General features: G+C 34.8%; 1 protein-coding gene across 16 annotated transcripts in view; it reads right to left on the reverse strand.

Annotated features, from left to right (window-relative positions):
• Window positions 1-18286, reverse strand: part of ANKS1B (ankyrin repeat and sterile alpha motif domain containing 1B) — a 1139726-nt gene that overhangs the window by 689380 nt on the left and 432060 nt on the right. For all 16 annotated transcript variants that reach the window (XM_059186617.1, XM_059186610.1, XM_059186607.1 and 13 more), the window contains exon 10: window positions 3808-3973. In XM_059186617.1, coding sequence (XP_059042600.1) covers window positions 3808-3973 — 166 coding nt within the window. The remainder of the gene's footprint in view (window positions 1-3807; window positions 3974-18286) is intronic.

Genomic DNA, 18286 nt, shown 5'->3' on the forward strand with positions numbered 1-18286 from the left:
GGCTTGTTAAGTGGCATAGGTAACAGACATAGACATCCCTCTCCTTCATGAAGTCTTTCCCAAGCTCCCAGGTGAAGTTAAGTGTTCCTCTTTTCTATTCCCAAAGCACTTTGTATAACATTGCCTTAACACTAATTACACTCTTGAAATTAACTATTCACTTGTCTACCTCCATGGGATTGCAAGAACAAGACTGTGCCTCTTTGAAAATTAGTTCTTCAAATATATTACTTTTGCCTCACTCTCTCCTCTCCTGAAGATTCAAATAGACAAGTTAGAATTTCTCAGGGTATCCTCCAAGTCTCTTAGCTTTGCTTTCATATCTTTCATCTCTGTCTCTCTGTGCCACATTCTGTAAAACTTCTTCTGCTCTAATTTCCAGCTCACTAAAATCTCTCTTCAGATGAATCTAATTTGCTGATCTACTTATCCACTGAGTTTTTAAACTTGAGGTAGTTTTTCTCCATGTGTAAGTGTGTGTTTATAATAGCATGGTCATTTTTAAGCATCTGATAATTCAAATATTTGAAGTCTCTTCATGTGTGGATCTATTCTTTCTTGTTTCTATGATTCTGATTTCTATGATTCTGGGTTTCTTATAGACTTAATTATTTACACTGTTAATTTTAATCAGAAAAGTATTTATAGAAATTCTTTGGGACCTGGAAAAAAGCATGTTCCTTTCTAGAAGGGTTACATTTGCCTCTGCTTGAAGTCTGAGGGTATTACTTTAAACTAAATTCATGGGTTGACATTTTTTGTACCATTCAGGTGATAGAAATTGTGGGTACAAACTGTGATGACCAGTTTGTGGTAATAACACATCAGCAATTTCCCTCCTTTTTCTTCTCATGACAAATCACCTTTCCTTGGGGTGGGGGTTATGGGGCAGAATTATTTCTGAGTACTGTGAGGTGTAGCCCTTGGAGTTCCAGCTCTGTGGAGGAAGAATTTGCTATTAAAATCTCTGTGCTCGACAGGTACAGAGGTTTTTGTGGAGTTGTTTGTTTGTTTGTTTGTTTTTTCTGTACATAAACCTTGAGGTTTATGAGGGCTTAAGACCAGAGTTCAACAGCAGGTTCAGAAAATTCCCTCAGGACAGAGGTGGCTTTAGTAATTTACTGGCTTCCTACCCTCACCAGTGTTTTGGCCTGATTTTATCTTACTAACCTACTGACCCCCCAAAAGTTCCTAATCTAAATGCTATTCAATTTATATAATCTTCCTGTCACCTTTTTAATGCTTTTCAGAAGTTTTCTTTTCTGTATTTTTAGTCAGAATACTTACTTGTTTTCAGAAGGAGAAACCTAGTCAGCCTTGTTACCTGGGTGCATGTCTTTTTCATCCCTGTATCCTCAGCTTACAGAACACTGGTTTGCACATGAAGGGACTCAATAATTTTTGATTGTTTAATGAATAAATCCCTGTCTTCCTTTACCCTTTCATTCCTCCACCCCGATACACCCCTACTCCCTATGCTTTAATTTAAGTGCCTTTCCCTATTCATTCATGTATGCTTTCCGTTTTCCTATATTAACTGAGATTTCCCTCTAACTTCCATGGTATTTCCTGGTTACCTCTCCTATGGAAGAGTTTTCATTCTTATCAACAGCTATAGTTTGGGATCAGCACTATCTTCACTCTCCGTGACTGCTTCTGATCACCCACTATTCTGTCTTTATCCAAAATCTGTTGCTTTTCCAAAGATTATGCTATCCTATTATAACATTCTTTTTCTGGTTTTATTGCTTACCATATGTAGACTTCCAGCCATACCTCCACATTTCTTGAGAATTTCAGTATGTCGTTCATGATTTCAACTATATTTCATCCCCCAATATAATTCAGTATAACAGAGTATTTAAGAGTATAGATCAGACAATCCAAGTACAAGTCTACCCCTTATTAATATAGAACTGTGGGAAGTTACCCAACATTTCAGTGTCAGTTTCTTCAACTGTAAAATCGTAATAATGATATTATTACCTTATAGCATGGTAAGATTTATGTGAAATAAGGTCTATAAAGCACTTAGAACAGTAACTGGCCCTTAGCAATGCTCAATAAATTTTTTTAGATTTTATTTTATTTTTTCAGTGTTCCAAGATTCATTGTTTATGCACCATACCCAGTGCTCCATACAATACACACCCTCCTTAATATCTACCAACAGGCTCACCTATTCCCCAACCCCTCTCCCCTACAAAATTCTCAGTTTGCTTCTCAGAGTCCAAGTCTTTCACAGTGTGTCTCCCCCTCCAATTTCCCCTAACTCACTTTTCCTTGCCTTCTCCTAATGTCCTCCATATTATTCCTTATGCTCCACCAGTAAGTGAAACCATATGATAATTGACTTTCTCTGCTTGACTTATTTCCCTCAGCATAATCTCCTCCAGTGCCATCCATGTTGGGTAGTCATCCTTTCCAATAAGTATTTTATTATGCTCTTACCTCATCTTACAAATTTTCCTTCTGCATGCTTATGATTCATATAATACCCTAGCCTCAATGTTGCTCAAAAACCTATTTGTCCACTTCTATAAAACTTCTCAGTTTGTTATCTAAAATGGAATTTCTGAATTTTACTTTAAACCTTTCTCAAGTTCTGCTCCTTCTTTTCAGCTGTTGACTTTTTATCTTAACCCAGGAATTTAATGCATTTGGAAATACATATTTCAGAGTCTCTCTATATTCATGACCATGCTTTATTTTCTCCTCTTTTTGGGGAGAGCAATTTCTGTGTTTTCTTGGACTCAGTCTTCTCTACCCATCTTATTCTAATTCCTCTAACCTCTAAACTTGGCCAAGGCTTACCTATCCTTTTAAATAAGTCAGCTACTACTTCCTTGAACCTCTTTCTTCTCATGTTATTATCATAACTGTTCTAATCTTCTAATCGATTATCATAACTCTTCTAATCTTCAGTACTCTCCACTCCCATTTTCTAGTGTCTCTCTGTTAACTTCTTCCAAAAATCTGGTTTCATCTCATCACTAGTAAAACTTACTTTTCAAAATTAATCAGCAATTAGATTGTCAAATCTAAAATGTCTCTCTTTAGAGTTTCTCATACAACCCCTTTGCAACACTGAATACATTGACCACCACTTGAAATGTTACTCCATTGTTAGATTTCATGTTACTAACTTGCATTCTTTCTTAGAGGTGGTGCTCAAGTAAGACAAAGCAGATATGATGGCAGTCAGATATTCATGTTTAAGAAAGGCCCCATCATGAATTGGTCTTAAATAAGACACTTATCTCTAATTTCCTTATCAGTAAAATGGGCAAAATATTTACTTGCCTTGTGTACTAATTTATCAGGCAAATAAATAAAATAATGGATCTAAAAATACCATCAAATGTATAAAATATACAAAGTACCTGAGTACATTTCAATAACCTGAAAACAGGATGCAGAAAAGTATATAAAAAGACTCTTGCTACTAAATCTGCTATGAAGTTCTAAAGGATCCCAAGCTTTGTGTCTGACCTAGATGTTTTTCACTATTGCAAGGTTTCAAAGTACCTTCAGCAAGGTAGTACCACTCCTTGAGAGTTCTTGTCAGGAAGTTAAGAGACATTATATCAAAAACTCTGACCTACCTGGACACACTTCAAAAGGCTAAAAAAAAAGAAAAAAAGATTAGTTTGACTATAAGAAGCACTTTCATGTTTAAAATTTTGGGAAAATCAAAATATTAATGATAAAATTTCACAGGCATACTAATTGAATTGGTCCAATTGTGAGTAAAAAATATTCTTACTTCTAAAAAAATTTTTTTTAATTTTAAAAAAGAAATATTACCAGTTCTTGGAGAAGGGGCCCTTGCGATTTCTAAGGAGCAAGGTTTTTTTGTAACGGCTATGTCCGTGAGATCACATAGAAAGTTCTCATTTTCTGAAGGAAATGTATCCAGAGAAGCAGATGGTACAATTTCCATAGTGTAATTCCTCTTCTTTGGATAGGACTCCTGAAAGGAAGGAGAAAAAATAAAAATAGCTTTGTGATAAAGACACAGCTTGTTTGATTTATAAAAACTAGAAAAGATAATCAGATTCATCAGTTCTTCCAAAAGTGATTAAGAGGTGCTGATTCATCTGTTTGAATAAGTTATGCCATCATGTAACCCCAATATCATCAGTGATCTTTTTAGAAGTGTCCTGACAGTTTGATTCTTCTGAATTAACCACTGACAGTAAAGTTCATAATCTCCTGTCAGGATCTCTTTTTGTAGTATATGGCAATTTTCTAGTTGTGGCATAAACTTTTACTTAACTAGTTAATAGTCATTCCTGAGACTCTACTCCCTTGCCTGCTTCCTAGAGATAGCCGGAGCCATATGACTCAAGTTTGGCCAGTGGGATGGAAGGGAGGCTTCTGGGAAAATATTTTTTCCCCAGAGGAAAATGGGGCCCTTGGAGAGCTTAGCCATCCTCAGGTTCCAGTCTCTGGATGCAGTTTTGATGTCTGGAGGTAGGACAAGCATGTTGTGACCATAAGGCAATAAGCTTAAGATCAAAAAGGTAACAGGCAACAGAAGGATAAAAAGAGCCTGGGACCTTGATGATATCACTGAGCTTACTGAAAGAGCCCTAGGACTAGTTAGTTACTCCAGGCTTCTTAAGTACAAACGTTCTTATATTATTTGAGCCATTGCTAATAGGACTTTTTGTCATTTAGAAGTAAAAGTATTCGCACATAACACACTATTATTTTTTCTCTGTGAATACTGCTAACTAATACACTAAAGTTTCTCTTTTCAGGTTAGGATAAAACTAAGGTCCAATTCTATACTACTGATTCTTTGATGTATTCTACAAGTAGGAATTCATTTCATTTCACAAGATCTTAACTGCTTATACAGGGCATTAATTGTTCAACAAATATTTACTGGGCATCTATTATATATACTTAGGACTATGCTAAGTGATAGAGATTTTTAAAAACTAAAAAGATATCATCCTTGCCCTCAGAAAGCACAGTTTACTAGAGAAGAACACAGATAACTGCATAATGAATTTCATAATTAATCATGCTTTTTGATGTTTTTTACCTTTATAAAGCATAATTCATTATCAAAATAAAAAAATAAATAAAAAATAAATTCATTTTCAAAAAATCTTCCAGGATAAATCCAAGGGCAGTAAAGATTTAGTATAAGATCCTATTTTTTATGGTGATATTTACAGTACTGTAGAGTAAATATTCAAGGTCAGTGTAATTGCTTTCAGATCATACCAGACCCTCACACATCAGAGAGTCAATTATGTTCACTCTACCCTACTGAAAGCAGGAAATTGGGAGTAATTTATTTTTAACAACAAAGAGTGACAAAGTAGAAAGCATCTGGAGGAAAGCAATCAAGATGGTCTATGATTTAAAAACCATGTCACAGATAAAATGATGAAAAGACCTGGAACATACTATCCTGGAGAAGCCCTACAGCAGCAGAGTAGTTTTCTCAATGTATATGAATGGCTATCCCTAAAGAGCTATCCCACAAAGCTGGGAAGGGGGGAAAGCTGCTGTGGTAGATTTACTCTTAAGTTCTTAAAAGCAGAACAAAGACTAATGTTATAAGTCAAAAAGGGCAAATTTGAGTTGATAAATAAAACAATGCTCTAACAATATCTAAACAATATTAATTAATAATATTGGTTATCTTTAAAATAAAAATGCACTAATGTAACAATAGCTGAAAAATACATTATAAAGCAACAGAAGAAACTCCTCGTTACTGGAAATCTTTCAGTAGAATTATCTATTGATAAAATTATCTATAAAACACATTGTAGGGATTGTAGGGGCGCCTGGATGGTTCAGTCAGTTAAGCATCTGCCTTCTGCTCAGGTCATGATCCCAGAGTCCTGGGATCAAGTTCCACATGGGGCTTCCTGATTAGCAGGGAGTCTTCTTCTTCCTCTACAACTCCTCCCTCCCCTGCTCATGATCTGTCTCTCAAATAAGTAAATAAATCTTTTAAACACACACACACACACACACACACATTCATTGTAAAGTGAATGTATCAGAGGACTATAAACTCCCTGAAGGCTGGAATTTGTCTTGTTCACCACTCTACCCCCAGAATCTAAAACAAGTCCTACCACATAGTACGTGCTCAAAAAATACTTACTGATCAACCGAACATTTTCTAATGTCCTTTTTAACAAATTCTAAGTAGCAGTTAGGGAAATGAATTTGCCTTGTTCAGATATAAATTGCTTTTTAGTTTGGTTATTATTATTGTTTACTGGTATTGCTTACTGTTTTGCATATCAAAAGTGAAAAAACTGAGATTACAACAAAAAGATTATAAAAAGAGTTTGAAAAAAGTGTCTAGTTTAAACCCTAGTTCATCCTAAAATCAGAACAACCTGTTAATTAGAACAACCCATTCTTCATGGATTTGGTTAGACTGGAATTGTACTCTGTTTGCAAAGAAATAGGAAGACTTAATGGCCTTGAAAGATACTCTGAAATTTAACCACACAGGATGAATTATCTTGCTGTCCCTTAAAAATGAAGTATACTGATTATTATAGAAATATTAGAAAATGCAAAGAAAAAGAAAAAATTACATGAAAATGCAATATGCTCAGATAACTAGTAGTAATATTTTGGTGTATATCCTCCCAGACTGCTTCCCTCTGTAAATGTGTGTATGTGGATGTGTGGGTGTGTGCAAAGGAAAGAAAAATATATATTAAACAACAGTGAATGCCAAACTGTGGAAAGAACCAAGATGACCTTCAATGGACGAATGAATAAGGAAGATGTGGTCCATATACACTATGGAGTATTATGCCTCCATCAGAAAGGATGAATACCCAACTTTTGTAGCAACATGGACAGGACTGGAAGAGATTATGCTGAGTGAAATAAGTCAAGCAGAGAGAGTCAATTATCATATGGTTTCACTTATTTGTGAAGCATAACAAACAACATGGAGGACCTGGGGAGATGGAGAAGAGAAAGGAGTAGAGGAATTTCCCTGGAAGGGGAGGTGAACCATGAGAGACTACGGACTCTGAAAAACAATCTGAGGGTTTTGAAGGATCAGGGGCTGGGAGGTTGGGGGAACCAGGTGGTGGGTATTAGAGAGGGCACAGATTGCATGGAGCACTGGATGTGGTGCGAAAACAATGATGACTGTTACACTGAAAAGAAATTTTAAAAAATTAAAACAAACAAACAAACAGTGAAGTGCACTCTCATCTGCCTCTGAAGAAAGTGCCATTACTTCTAATTGGAGAAGTCTACAGTACACAGTTTCTTTATAGACAGTAAGAGGTCCAAAGGAATAAGATGATGAAAAAAAGAAAGCAAAACTGCTTTTTTATTCAAATATTTCATATTGTCCAAAAAAAGTACACTTAAATAAGTATCTGAATAGTATCCCTCGAAAGAGAATGGATATGTGTTAGAACAAAATAGTAAAATGAATCTGCACATGTGCACTACTCAGTTTAGAACATTACCATTGAACCCCCATTCTCACTTGTGTTCCCCTTTCTAGTCCCTCTCCCTCCCTCCCTTACTAGGGCTAATTTCTGTTCTGAACTTCATGTTTATAATTCCTTGGATTGTTGTTGAAATTTAACTATATGTGTAATTATCAGTGAAGAATAAATTGTTTCATACTACATGCCTTTGAATTTCATAAGAACAGTATAAAATATTCTTGCTCTTCTATGACTTTTTCAATATGTTTCTGTGTTTCATTTCTTTTCTATGTGGTATTGGAGTTCACTATATAGGTATAAAATAATTCACTTACAGATTCTCCTGACAATGGGCTTTTAAACATTTCCTAGGTATTTTGTTATTAAGAACAATTTGCTAGTAACATTTCTGAACATGTCTTTTGGTACAAGTAACCAGGGTATGTAATTTATCCCAGTAGATGTGGGGCAGAAAGTCAAGAATAGACAGAAAGTGAGAAAAAATGAATGAAATAAAAAGTTCTACAGATACAGGCGTTTGCAGCAAGAGGTGATCATGAGAACCAAGACTGGATACCCTGTAGATTCTATAGAAATCTTGAGAAGGACATTGCATTTTCCCACCCAAATTGGGGTGAAGGGATTTTTCTATAAATCTTACTTGAAGTTGTTGTATATAAATATGTGTGTGTTATATGTGATGCTTTATAATCTGATATAGATTTATTTCTAATAATGCAGTGTGAACAAGTTTCAATGACAACAATGTGTCTATACTTTTTAAAATTTAAGGTTAAATCTCAATATACACATGGTCATGATTTATTTAGTTAATCCTATCATACTGAAATTTTAATGTTTTGCTTTTATGGGAATATTCTTGTGCATGTTCAGCTATTTCTTTTGAAATAGAATTCCTGGTGTTTTGATAGGGATTGCATTGAAGATGTACATTGTTTTGGGTAGCATAGACATTTTAACAATATTTGTTTTTCCAATCCATGAGCATGGGATGTTTTTCCATTTCTTTGTGTCTTCCTCAATTTCTTTCACAAGTGTTCTATAGTTTTCAGAGTACAGGTCCTTTGAAGTCTTGGGTTAGGTTTATTCCTAGTTATCTTATGACTTTTGATGCAATTATAAATGGGATCAATTCCTTAATTTCTCTTTTTTCTTTCTCATTGTTAGTATACAGAAATGCAACTGATTTCTGTGCATTGATTTTATATCCTGCCACTTGCTGAATTCCTGTATGGGTTCCAGCAATTTTTGGGTGGAGTCCACCTGTGAAGAGTGAAAATATGACTTCTTCTTTGCTGATATGGATGCCTTTTATCTCTTTTTGTTGTCTGATTGCTGAGGCTAGGACTTCCAGTACTATGCTGAAGAACAGTGGTGAGAGTAGACATTCTGTTGTGTTCCTGACCTTAGGGGAAAGCTCTCAGTTTTCCCCCACTGAGAATAATATCTGCTGTGGGCTTTTCATATACGGCTTTTATGATATTGAGGTATGTTCTTTCTATCCCTACACTACAGAGAGTTTTAATCAAGAAATGGTGCTGTATTTTGTCATATGCTTTTTTCTGGAAAATAGTATGGAGGTTCCTCAAAAGTCAAAAACAGAACTACCCTAAAATCCAGCAATTGCACTACTAGGTATTTATCGAAAAGGACACAAACATAATGATCCAAAGGGGCACCTGCACCCCAATGTTTATAGCAGCAATGTCCATAATAACCAAAATATGGAAAGAGCCCAGATGTCCATCAACAGATGAATGGATTAAAAAAAGTTTATATATATATACATATATATACACCTTTTTGTGTATATATATGTATATATATGTATATATACATGTGTGTGTATACACACACACACACACACACACAGCCATCAAAAACATGAAATCTTACTATTTGCAATGATGTGGATGGAACTAGAGGGTAATTTTGCTGAGCAAAATAAGTCAATCAGAGAAAGACAATTACATGTAGAATTTAGAAACAACACAAAGGATCATAGGGGAAGGGAGAAAAAAATAAAATAATACAAAATCAGAAAGAGAGACAAACCAAGAGACTCTTAACTATAGGAAACAAATTGAGGGCTGCTGGAGGGGTTGGGGTAACTGAGTGATGGGCATTAGGAGGGCACTTGATATAATGAACCCTGGGTGTTCCATGGAACTGAAAAATCACTAAACTCTACCTCTGAAACTAATAATACACTATAGATTCATTAATTGAGTTTAAATTTTTAAAAAAAGAAAGAAACAGAATTCCTGTGACAACAGGTATATACCATATGCTTACATTTAATTGACTCTGTTTCTGGACTTTCTAATTGGTTCCATATGTCAATCTATTTTAGTACCAGAATCACGCTGTTTTGCTTACTAAAACCTTAAAATTAATTTTACTATCTGGTAGGATAAGTCTCTCTCATATTCATCTCTGTCAAAGCATTCACGATCAACCTTGTGTTTATTTTTTAAAAGTTTCTCATTCTTCCTCAATGCTACCCAGTCTCCAAGTCCCTTACTTTATCATTGAATTATACCTCAAACACCTTTATTTCTCTCAAATCCTGCTATCACCCTAGTCCAGGTCACCACTATTATCTCACTTGAACTGTTAGAACAATTTTATAACTAGTCTCTTTGCTTCCAATCCTGCTTTTCTCCCAATTAATTCACTTTCAAACACTAGCATGAGGTTACTAAGAGTTATTCATGTAAAAATCAACTCATTTACTTTCATCATAACTTTGAGAGAGAATCATAAAAGGCTCTAGTCATAGTACATAATGATTCTTTTTAAACACTTAACAAGGTCTCTTCTGATATCTCAGAGTTTTTATATTGAATGATTTCATTAGATCCATTAATGGTCCAGAGAGTAAACTGATTAAAATAATAAGATTTGGAAGAATAAACCAGAGGTTAAACATAATCCCATTAATTTATAAGATAAATCAAATTAATTTCTAAAGACATGTTTGTCTAGCACCTAGCAAAGTGCCATGTTCATAAGACTCTATCAATACATGCTAAAAATAAACACATAAAATAGTTAATATTTATTTAGTATTTTAAGGCCTTTTTATCCTCCACAAGGATTCAAGAACCTCAGCAGCAAGGACCATGACCATCATTTTCATATAGTATGCACTTAATAAGTATTTGTCAAGTGAAGCCTGAAAAAATGTCATTCAAAAACCATCACAGATTCAAATCACTGTAAGAGCAACTTATACTTGTAAAGTGTTTTATAGTCTGCAAAATAAATAATATTTCATTTACCCAGATGATTCTTTTTTAGCCTGCACAAACAGCCCATCAATGTTATGATTATCTCCATCCAGAAATTAAGGCTCGGAATTCTTCAGTGACTTGTCCAATATTAAGCATTCAGAGCTCTCATTGAGGTCTTGTGACAGCTTATCTATTGTTCCTACACTGTATCACAGATATAAAGGGACTATGACAAGATCTTTAATGTCAGAACTATGGGAAAGAAAAATTTCCATACATTATTAAGTAGTATATAACCCAACCAGTTTACTAACCTTTGCAATACCTTTTACTTACAGTGGGAAATGTGGATTTTTATATACAGGCTAACTGCCATGTATCTTTGATGATAAACCCTGGTAAATGGACCAGAGGGATTAAAAGAACTGGCCCAACAATTTGTGACTCAACTTCAAGGCTTTATTGTAGCTAGTCTAGCAAAATTGGGCTATAATTTGGTTAGCAGTTTTTGCTTTTCTCTAGATATTTAACCTCTACCTTTATTCAAATGCCTGGTTATTGGATCCTAGACTTGTTTCTGTTCTTGATATTTTAATAATAGTAACATACTGGACACCTGGTTGGCTCAGTCAGTTAAGCTACTGCTCTCAGCTCAGGTCATGATCCTAGGGTCCTGGGATTGAGCCCTGAGTCATGCTGCCTGCTCAGCAGGGAGCCAGTTTCTCCTTCTCCCTCTGCCATTCCCCCTGCTTGTGTTCTCTGGCTCTATCTCTCTGTCAAATAAATAAATAAATAAAATATTTAATAATAATACTAACAACAACCACAATAACATACCTAGGTACATAGGACTGTGTTCTCTGTCTTGGTCTTTGGTAGCTCTCTTCTTAGGAGAGATAATGTCCTAATAATGTCTTGTCCCTGAATCCTGAACAGGCCCCTAAGTCCCTAAATGCCTAACTTCACAGATCCTGAGGGAATGTCTGGTTTCGATGCTTAGTTTTAGTCAGCTTACCTGTTATATAGTTGATTGTGCAATGCGTGGACAAAATAATACTTCCTCAAAAAGGTGCATACATTAAGAGCATTGAATAAATTAATAGGACATATAACCCCCAAAGAAAAACAAACCGGAGTAATAAAATGTCTACATATTCTGCTTTTATGTGATGTTTACACTGTGCTCCTCTAAAAGTTTAAAATCACAAGTGGTAGGCTAAAGCTAACAAGTCGAAGTTTATTCATGATTAAATATGAAGTCCTATGGTTTAGCACAGAAATCAGTTATAAATTTTCAGTATGAAGGTATATAGATTAACAATACCATGAAAAAAAAATGAGGAGTTACAGCTGACAGTCTGAGTGACAGTGTAATATACTAAAAACATAATGTGATATTGACTGATTCAATGGAAGTATGATATTTAGACTACCAAATGTGACAGCTCTCCCTTCTTCTGTGCTAATTAGAATTGGGAATTATCCAGTTTAGTAATTACATAAAAGATAGGCTAACTGTATCATGCTGACCATCCTTGTAAGGTGATACAAGATTTTATTCATCAAAAGGGACAAAAGATACTAGGCCATCTGACTTGTGAAAAATCTTGGCAACAACCAGGGACACAGGGTACGGACATAATCATATCTCAAATGTAGCAATGATGTGACTTTTTATCAGAAATAAAGCTACCTTGGAGTCTTTTCTAGATTACTAGAACATCACTGTGATCACGCCTCTTAACATAGCTCTATTCTTCTTCTTTTCTTATTGTGTTATGTTAGTCACCATAAAGTACATCATTAGTTTTTGAAGTAGTGTTCCATGATTCATTGTTTGCATATAACAACCAAAGTTCCATGAAATATGTGCCTCCTTAATACCCATCACCAGGTAACCCATTCCCCAACACTCTCCCCTCTAAAGTTTGTTTCTTGGAATCTATAGTCTCTCATGGTTCATCTCCACCTCTGATTCCCACCCCCCCACCTTCATTTATCCCTTCCTTCTCCTAATGTCTTCCAAAACTATTCCTTATGTTCCACAAAAAAAGTGAAAACATATGATAGTTGACTTTCTCTGCTTGACTTATTTCACATAGCATAATCTTCTCCAGTCTCATCCATGTTGATGTAAAAGTTGGGTGTTCATCCTTTCTGATGGCCGAGTAACATTCCATTGCATATATGGACTGCATGGGGGAAATGGAAGCAGCTTAACCAACACTGCAGTGAGACCATACCTAGTCCCCTCAACCTGGTACTGAGGGCTACAATTAGAAAAGGTGCAAAGACCACATGGACATGGGTAAGAAAAGTTTGAGTTTCAAACCTATGTTATGTGAAAAAAAGATTAAAGAGGGAAAGGTAAAGGGAAACATTTATCATAAGTATTTGAAAAGTAGAAGAGTAGAATATTTTTCTATGGTTAAGAAGACTGAAAGTAAGTAGATGAAGAGATGGTAACAATGAGATAGATTTCAACTCAGGATGAGCTTCCTAACAATTAGAGCTTCACAGTATGAAACTGATTGCCTAGCAGGAAGCAGATTCTCTCTCATTGGAAGTCTTCAAGCCTAGTCTGATCAACACAAGGCATCTCTTGAGACTAGAAGATGGTGATTTGACTTAGGTGAGTTTAAAGATGTTAGGTAAATAAGAAGAAAAATAGAAGTGTTGGCTTAGTACTGTGACAAGCTACCTGCATACTTTAACTGTTTCCTGAATCCTTTTTCTAATAACAGGAGCAGTAATACTAACACAAGGGAGTATAGGATTAAGACTCTCAAAATTAGAGATGACTCACCATTCCAAATGACTGAAATTCGGTAAAAGCTTTTGGAAGTGGTCTTATTACTCCAATGTGTCTCACAATATCAAGAAAATTATCCACTAAAGACTTACAATGACATTCAAACATGGAAGACTCCACTATAAATATAGAATAATAAAAAAATAATAATGAGAGACTTTGGGTTGGAGGAAAGGAACATTGATGATGGTGGTAGGCACTACAATGGCCTCTCAAAGATGTCCACATTCTAATCCCCAGAACCTGTGAATACCTGTTATATGGCAAAAGGGACTTTGTGGATATGATTAAGTTAAGAATCGAGATGGGAAGATCATCCTGGATTATTATGGTCATTGTAAGTGAAAGAGCAGAAGAGTCAGTTTCAGAGTGATGCAATGTGAGAGATTTGACTAGTCATTGCTGGGTTTGAAGGTGAAAGGCAGCCATGAGCCAAGGAATAGGCACAGCTCATAGAAACTAGAGAAAGCAAAAAATAGATTCCTCCCCTAGAGTCTCTAGAAAGAAATGCAGCTTTACCAACACCTTGAATTTAGCCCAGTGGGACACATTTTGGACTATCAGAACTGGAAAATAATATATTTGTGTTTTTTTAGACCACTAAGTTTGTTGTAATTGGTTCCTCCAGTAATGGAAAACTGATACAATAAGCCATCAGAAGGCATCACAAAGGGAGGCAATAGAAACTGTTAAGGACTGAAAGACAGACATAAAAATTAAATGCCAATGGAAAAATATACCTTGCTCTATTATGATATGATTCAATATTTTAAAGATATTGATTCTTTCACTTTCACTTAGTTTTAAATTAATGCAGTAATATTGCAATCGAGTTTCCCTCCTACTACATCTTGGATCTTGACAAGTAATCCTAAAGTACATCTAGAAAAATAAATGTGTGACAATAGCCAGGTATCAATTTGAAAACTGAAAAGTAAAGGAGGGGGTGGAGATCAGCCTTTAGCAGATATTTAAATAAATTATAAATGGTTCTGATGCAATAATTAAAAGGCAAGAGAAGAGAGTATTTTAAAAAACAAAACTCTAATACTTATGGAAATGTATTATACTATGAAGGTGGTATTTCAAATCAGTAAGAAAACAATGGGTTATATAATAATTGCCAGTCAGATACTGAGTATTCACTCAGAAATATTAAAAAAAGCTGGATGAATATTTTATTCCTTATACCAAAATAAATTCCAGATAAACATTTAAATAATAAGTAAATACCCTTGTAATAATAATCTTAAAATAGGAATGGACTTCGAACAGGAACTATTACCAGACATATAACCAGAACTATAGCGAATAAGACTGATGAATTTGAATACATGCAAATATTAGCTTTTTATCAAGCCACTAAAATATTTTTTTAAAGGGGGAGACAAATAACAGATTCGGGAAAATCCTTTGACACAGATGACAAAAAACTAATATCTATTATTGAAAGAGAATTACAAATTGAGATGAAAGAGATCATCAGCCTAAGGGAAAAAGTGGGCAAAGGACAGGAATAGTTGATAAGAAACAGAAATATGAATAATGCTTGATCTCATTTATAATTAAATATATAAATTAACAGTGTTAATGAGGGTTTGGAAAAATGGGTACCATTTTTTAAGTGTATTAGTATCAAACCTCTTTCCAGCTAATTTGTTGATTGTTCCAAGAGACCTTTAGAAAGCAGATCTTTAGATAGCATCAGTTTTTAGATTTTTGCCTTATTAAAATGTTTCTTTCTTTGCCTGGGAACAGATGGGATTGATAAATTGCCATTATTATTCCTAAAGCATCATGGTACTGTAAGACACTATTTATATGAATTGCATAATCATCACTCATCCTTTCTAAAAAATTATGTGCACTTGCTACTTTTAATCCTTATATTAAATAATGAAATGTGTGTGTTGGGGAGGATGGTGATATAGAGGGAAGCTTGCCTCTTAAGAAGCCTCTCTGATGAATGAAAAAAGTTTTAATGAGTAGTGATCATTAAAGTTGTAAATGGTTGTCAGGATATTGTTCCCCTTTAGAAAGTATCACCAATTAATATCCATGGATCTTGATACTTAGTTGAGCTTCTCTTGATCAGTCACTTCAAAGTTGGAGGTGTCAATTAAGATTTGAAACCACAGCAGAAATGTTAACAGGAAAGTGTTGAGAAACCAGTGTAGGTACTACCTAACAGTATCACTTTGGGTATACTACTGGTTGAGTTATATCTCCCCAAAATTCATAGGTCAGAGTCCTAACACCCACTCACTCTGAATGTGATCATATTTGGAAATAAGGTGGTGCAGATGTAATTAGTTAAATTAAGATGAAGTTACTAGGATGAGCCCCTAATCCAGTAACTGGTGTCCCTATAAAGAAGGGACATTTAGAGATAGGCACATACACAAGGAAGATACCATGTGAAGACTGGAGCTATGCTGTCGCAAGCCAAGGAACACTGAAGAATGCCATCAGACCAACAGAAGCAAGGGGAATGGCATGGACCAGATAGATCCTCTCTCACAGTGGATAAACACTGAATAAATGAAGGAACCAACCCTACTGATAACCTTGATTTTTGGATGTCTAGCCTCTAGAACTACAAGAAAGCAGCTTTCTGTTAAGCTGTGTAGTTTCTGGTACTTTTTTATGGCAGCCCAAGCAAACTAGTACAAGGGTTAAAAAGAATAAATAAAAGGAGCTGCTTAAAAAACAATACCTTCTGACTAACCTTTTTTTGTGTTCTAAAATTTTTACTCCTTGGAAAATTATTGATTAACAAGGAACCAGCAAGGAAAAATTCCTTGATAAATGTTCTTGATAAAACTCCCAAAGTGTACAAAAATTTTAAATGCATATTCTCTTTGACCTAGGAATTCTACTTCTAGAAACCTTTCCTACAATTAAACCCATGACTACAAATAAAAATGTACATGTAAGGATGTATACTGAAGTATTTTTTAGAATATTAAAGGACTGGAAATTATTTTTAAGATTATCATTAAGAGACTGTTTAATAAATAAATATCACTCATACAAGGAGGCAGTGTAGTATAATGCAGAGGTCCACAGATCTTAGACTACATAAAATCCACATGGACCATTTGTTAATAATTCAGACTTGTTATTCTCCCCCCAATTTTTACTCAATCAGTATCTCTGACAGTGAGCTGGATATCTATGTTTTACAAGCTTCGCTGGTTACATGGATGCAATTGATTGGTGAAAAATACTTGAAATACACTGGAAAAGTAGTTAAAGAGTCTGGAAACAAAATCCCAGTTCTGTCATTTTCAGCCAAATTGTCTTGGGAAAAATTAGAATACTAACAGTATCTACTTAAAAGGGTTGTTAGTGACTGAATGAGATGATAAAACTAATGAAATAAATTTGAAATAAAATGAAATGAATTTTATAAAGTACTTAATAGGGAGCCTAGGTGGCTCAGGTGATAAGTGTCTGCCTTCCACTCCAGTCATGATCCCAGGGTCCTGGGATGGAGCCCCACATCAGGATCTCTGCTCAGGAAGCCTGCTTCTCCCTCTCCCACTCCCCCTGCTTGTGTTCTCTCTCTCTCTCTCTCTCTCTGTCAAATAAATAAATAAATAAATATAAAGTGCTTAATATAATGCCTAAATATAGTGCCTTAGTGTATGGCCTAAATGCTCAATAAATGTAGCCATTATTACTATTTAGTCATTCAAAAAAATGAGATAAATGTGTAGGTTCTGATATTTTGAGCTAAAACAAACGAAAAACAATATATAATATATGTTCATATTGTACAAAAAGAAAGTATGTACACATTTATTTGTGCAGAATAATTCTGGAAGGAATGATTTAAAATTTGGTGATCAAACACTGAGGAAAGAGACCATATTCTCTTTTGTCTTGCTTGATCTTTTTAAAAACTATATATACATGCTATTTTCAGAAAAAAAAAAAGTTCTGTGAGTCTAAATACCACCTAAGGAAGGTGATGATACCACTTCAAATATAAATGAACTTTAATTTTTATTTCTGGTGTTATTATGTAGAAATTTGCATATCCCAGGTGAAATTGAAGATGGTGAAATCTCAAGAATAATCTCCTTAATAAATCAACAAATGCAACTGAAAACACACCAAATGCCAAGCAAAACTAAATAAGGATGAGCTCAGTATGAAGCCTCAGTAAAAGACCTAGATAATCTACATAAGAAGTCAACAGAAAGAGAATGTATTTCACCAAAACAAGATGAACAAAGAGAAATGTGCATTATATGAAGCAACCTTGTAATTAAAAGACTGAATACATTGTCCACAAAGCATTATAGTCAAAAAAGAGAAGAAAAGAAAAAAAAATTAAAAAACCAAAATTATTTACTTAAAAGATTTTCTTTACAATATAAGGAGTCCAAAGCTTTATATTTTTTTGGAAAGAGACAGAAAGCAAATTATTAGAAAAATGGATAAACACTGAATAAATGAACTAAAAAACTGAATATTCAAGCCTAAGTAAATAAAAAGGTTCACAGCTAAGAGACAAACCATGTCAAGCTGTTAGAAAAATAACTGAGACTTAACTTAAATACTGGGGGGGGGACAAAGGACATCACCATATTCCTAAGAACAAAATGCTGGATTTGATGATGATGTTGCACAGCCATATGTTCAGTGTTGGTTGATCTGGTAATGGTGAGGGGTCCTGATGAACTCCTATAACTAGGCTTGGAGGCTTTAGTTGAATAGCTCTCGGACTGACTCCATTCCTGACTCCATTGCATTTTTAC

This window comes from Mustela lutreola, chromosome 8 (genome assembly GCF_030435805.1).
Source record: "Mustela lutreola isolate mMusLut2 chromosome 8, mMusLut2.pri, whole genome shotgun sequence".
Taxonomy (NCBI): Eukaryota; Metazoa; Chordata; class Mammalia; order Carnivora; family Mustelidae; genus Mustela; species Mustela lutreola.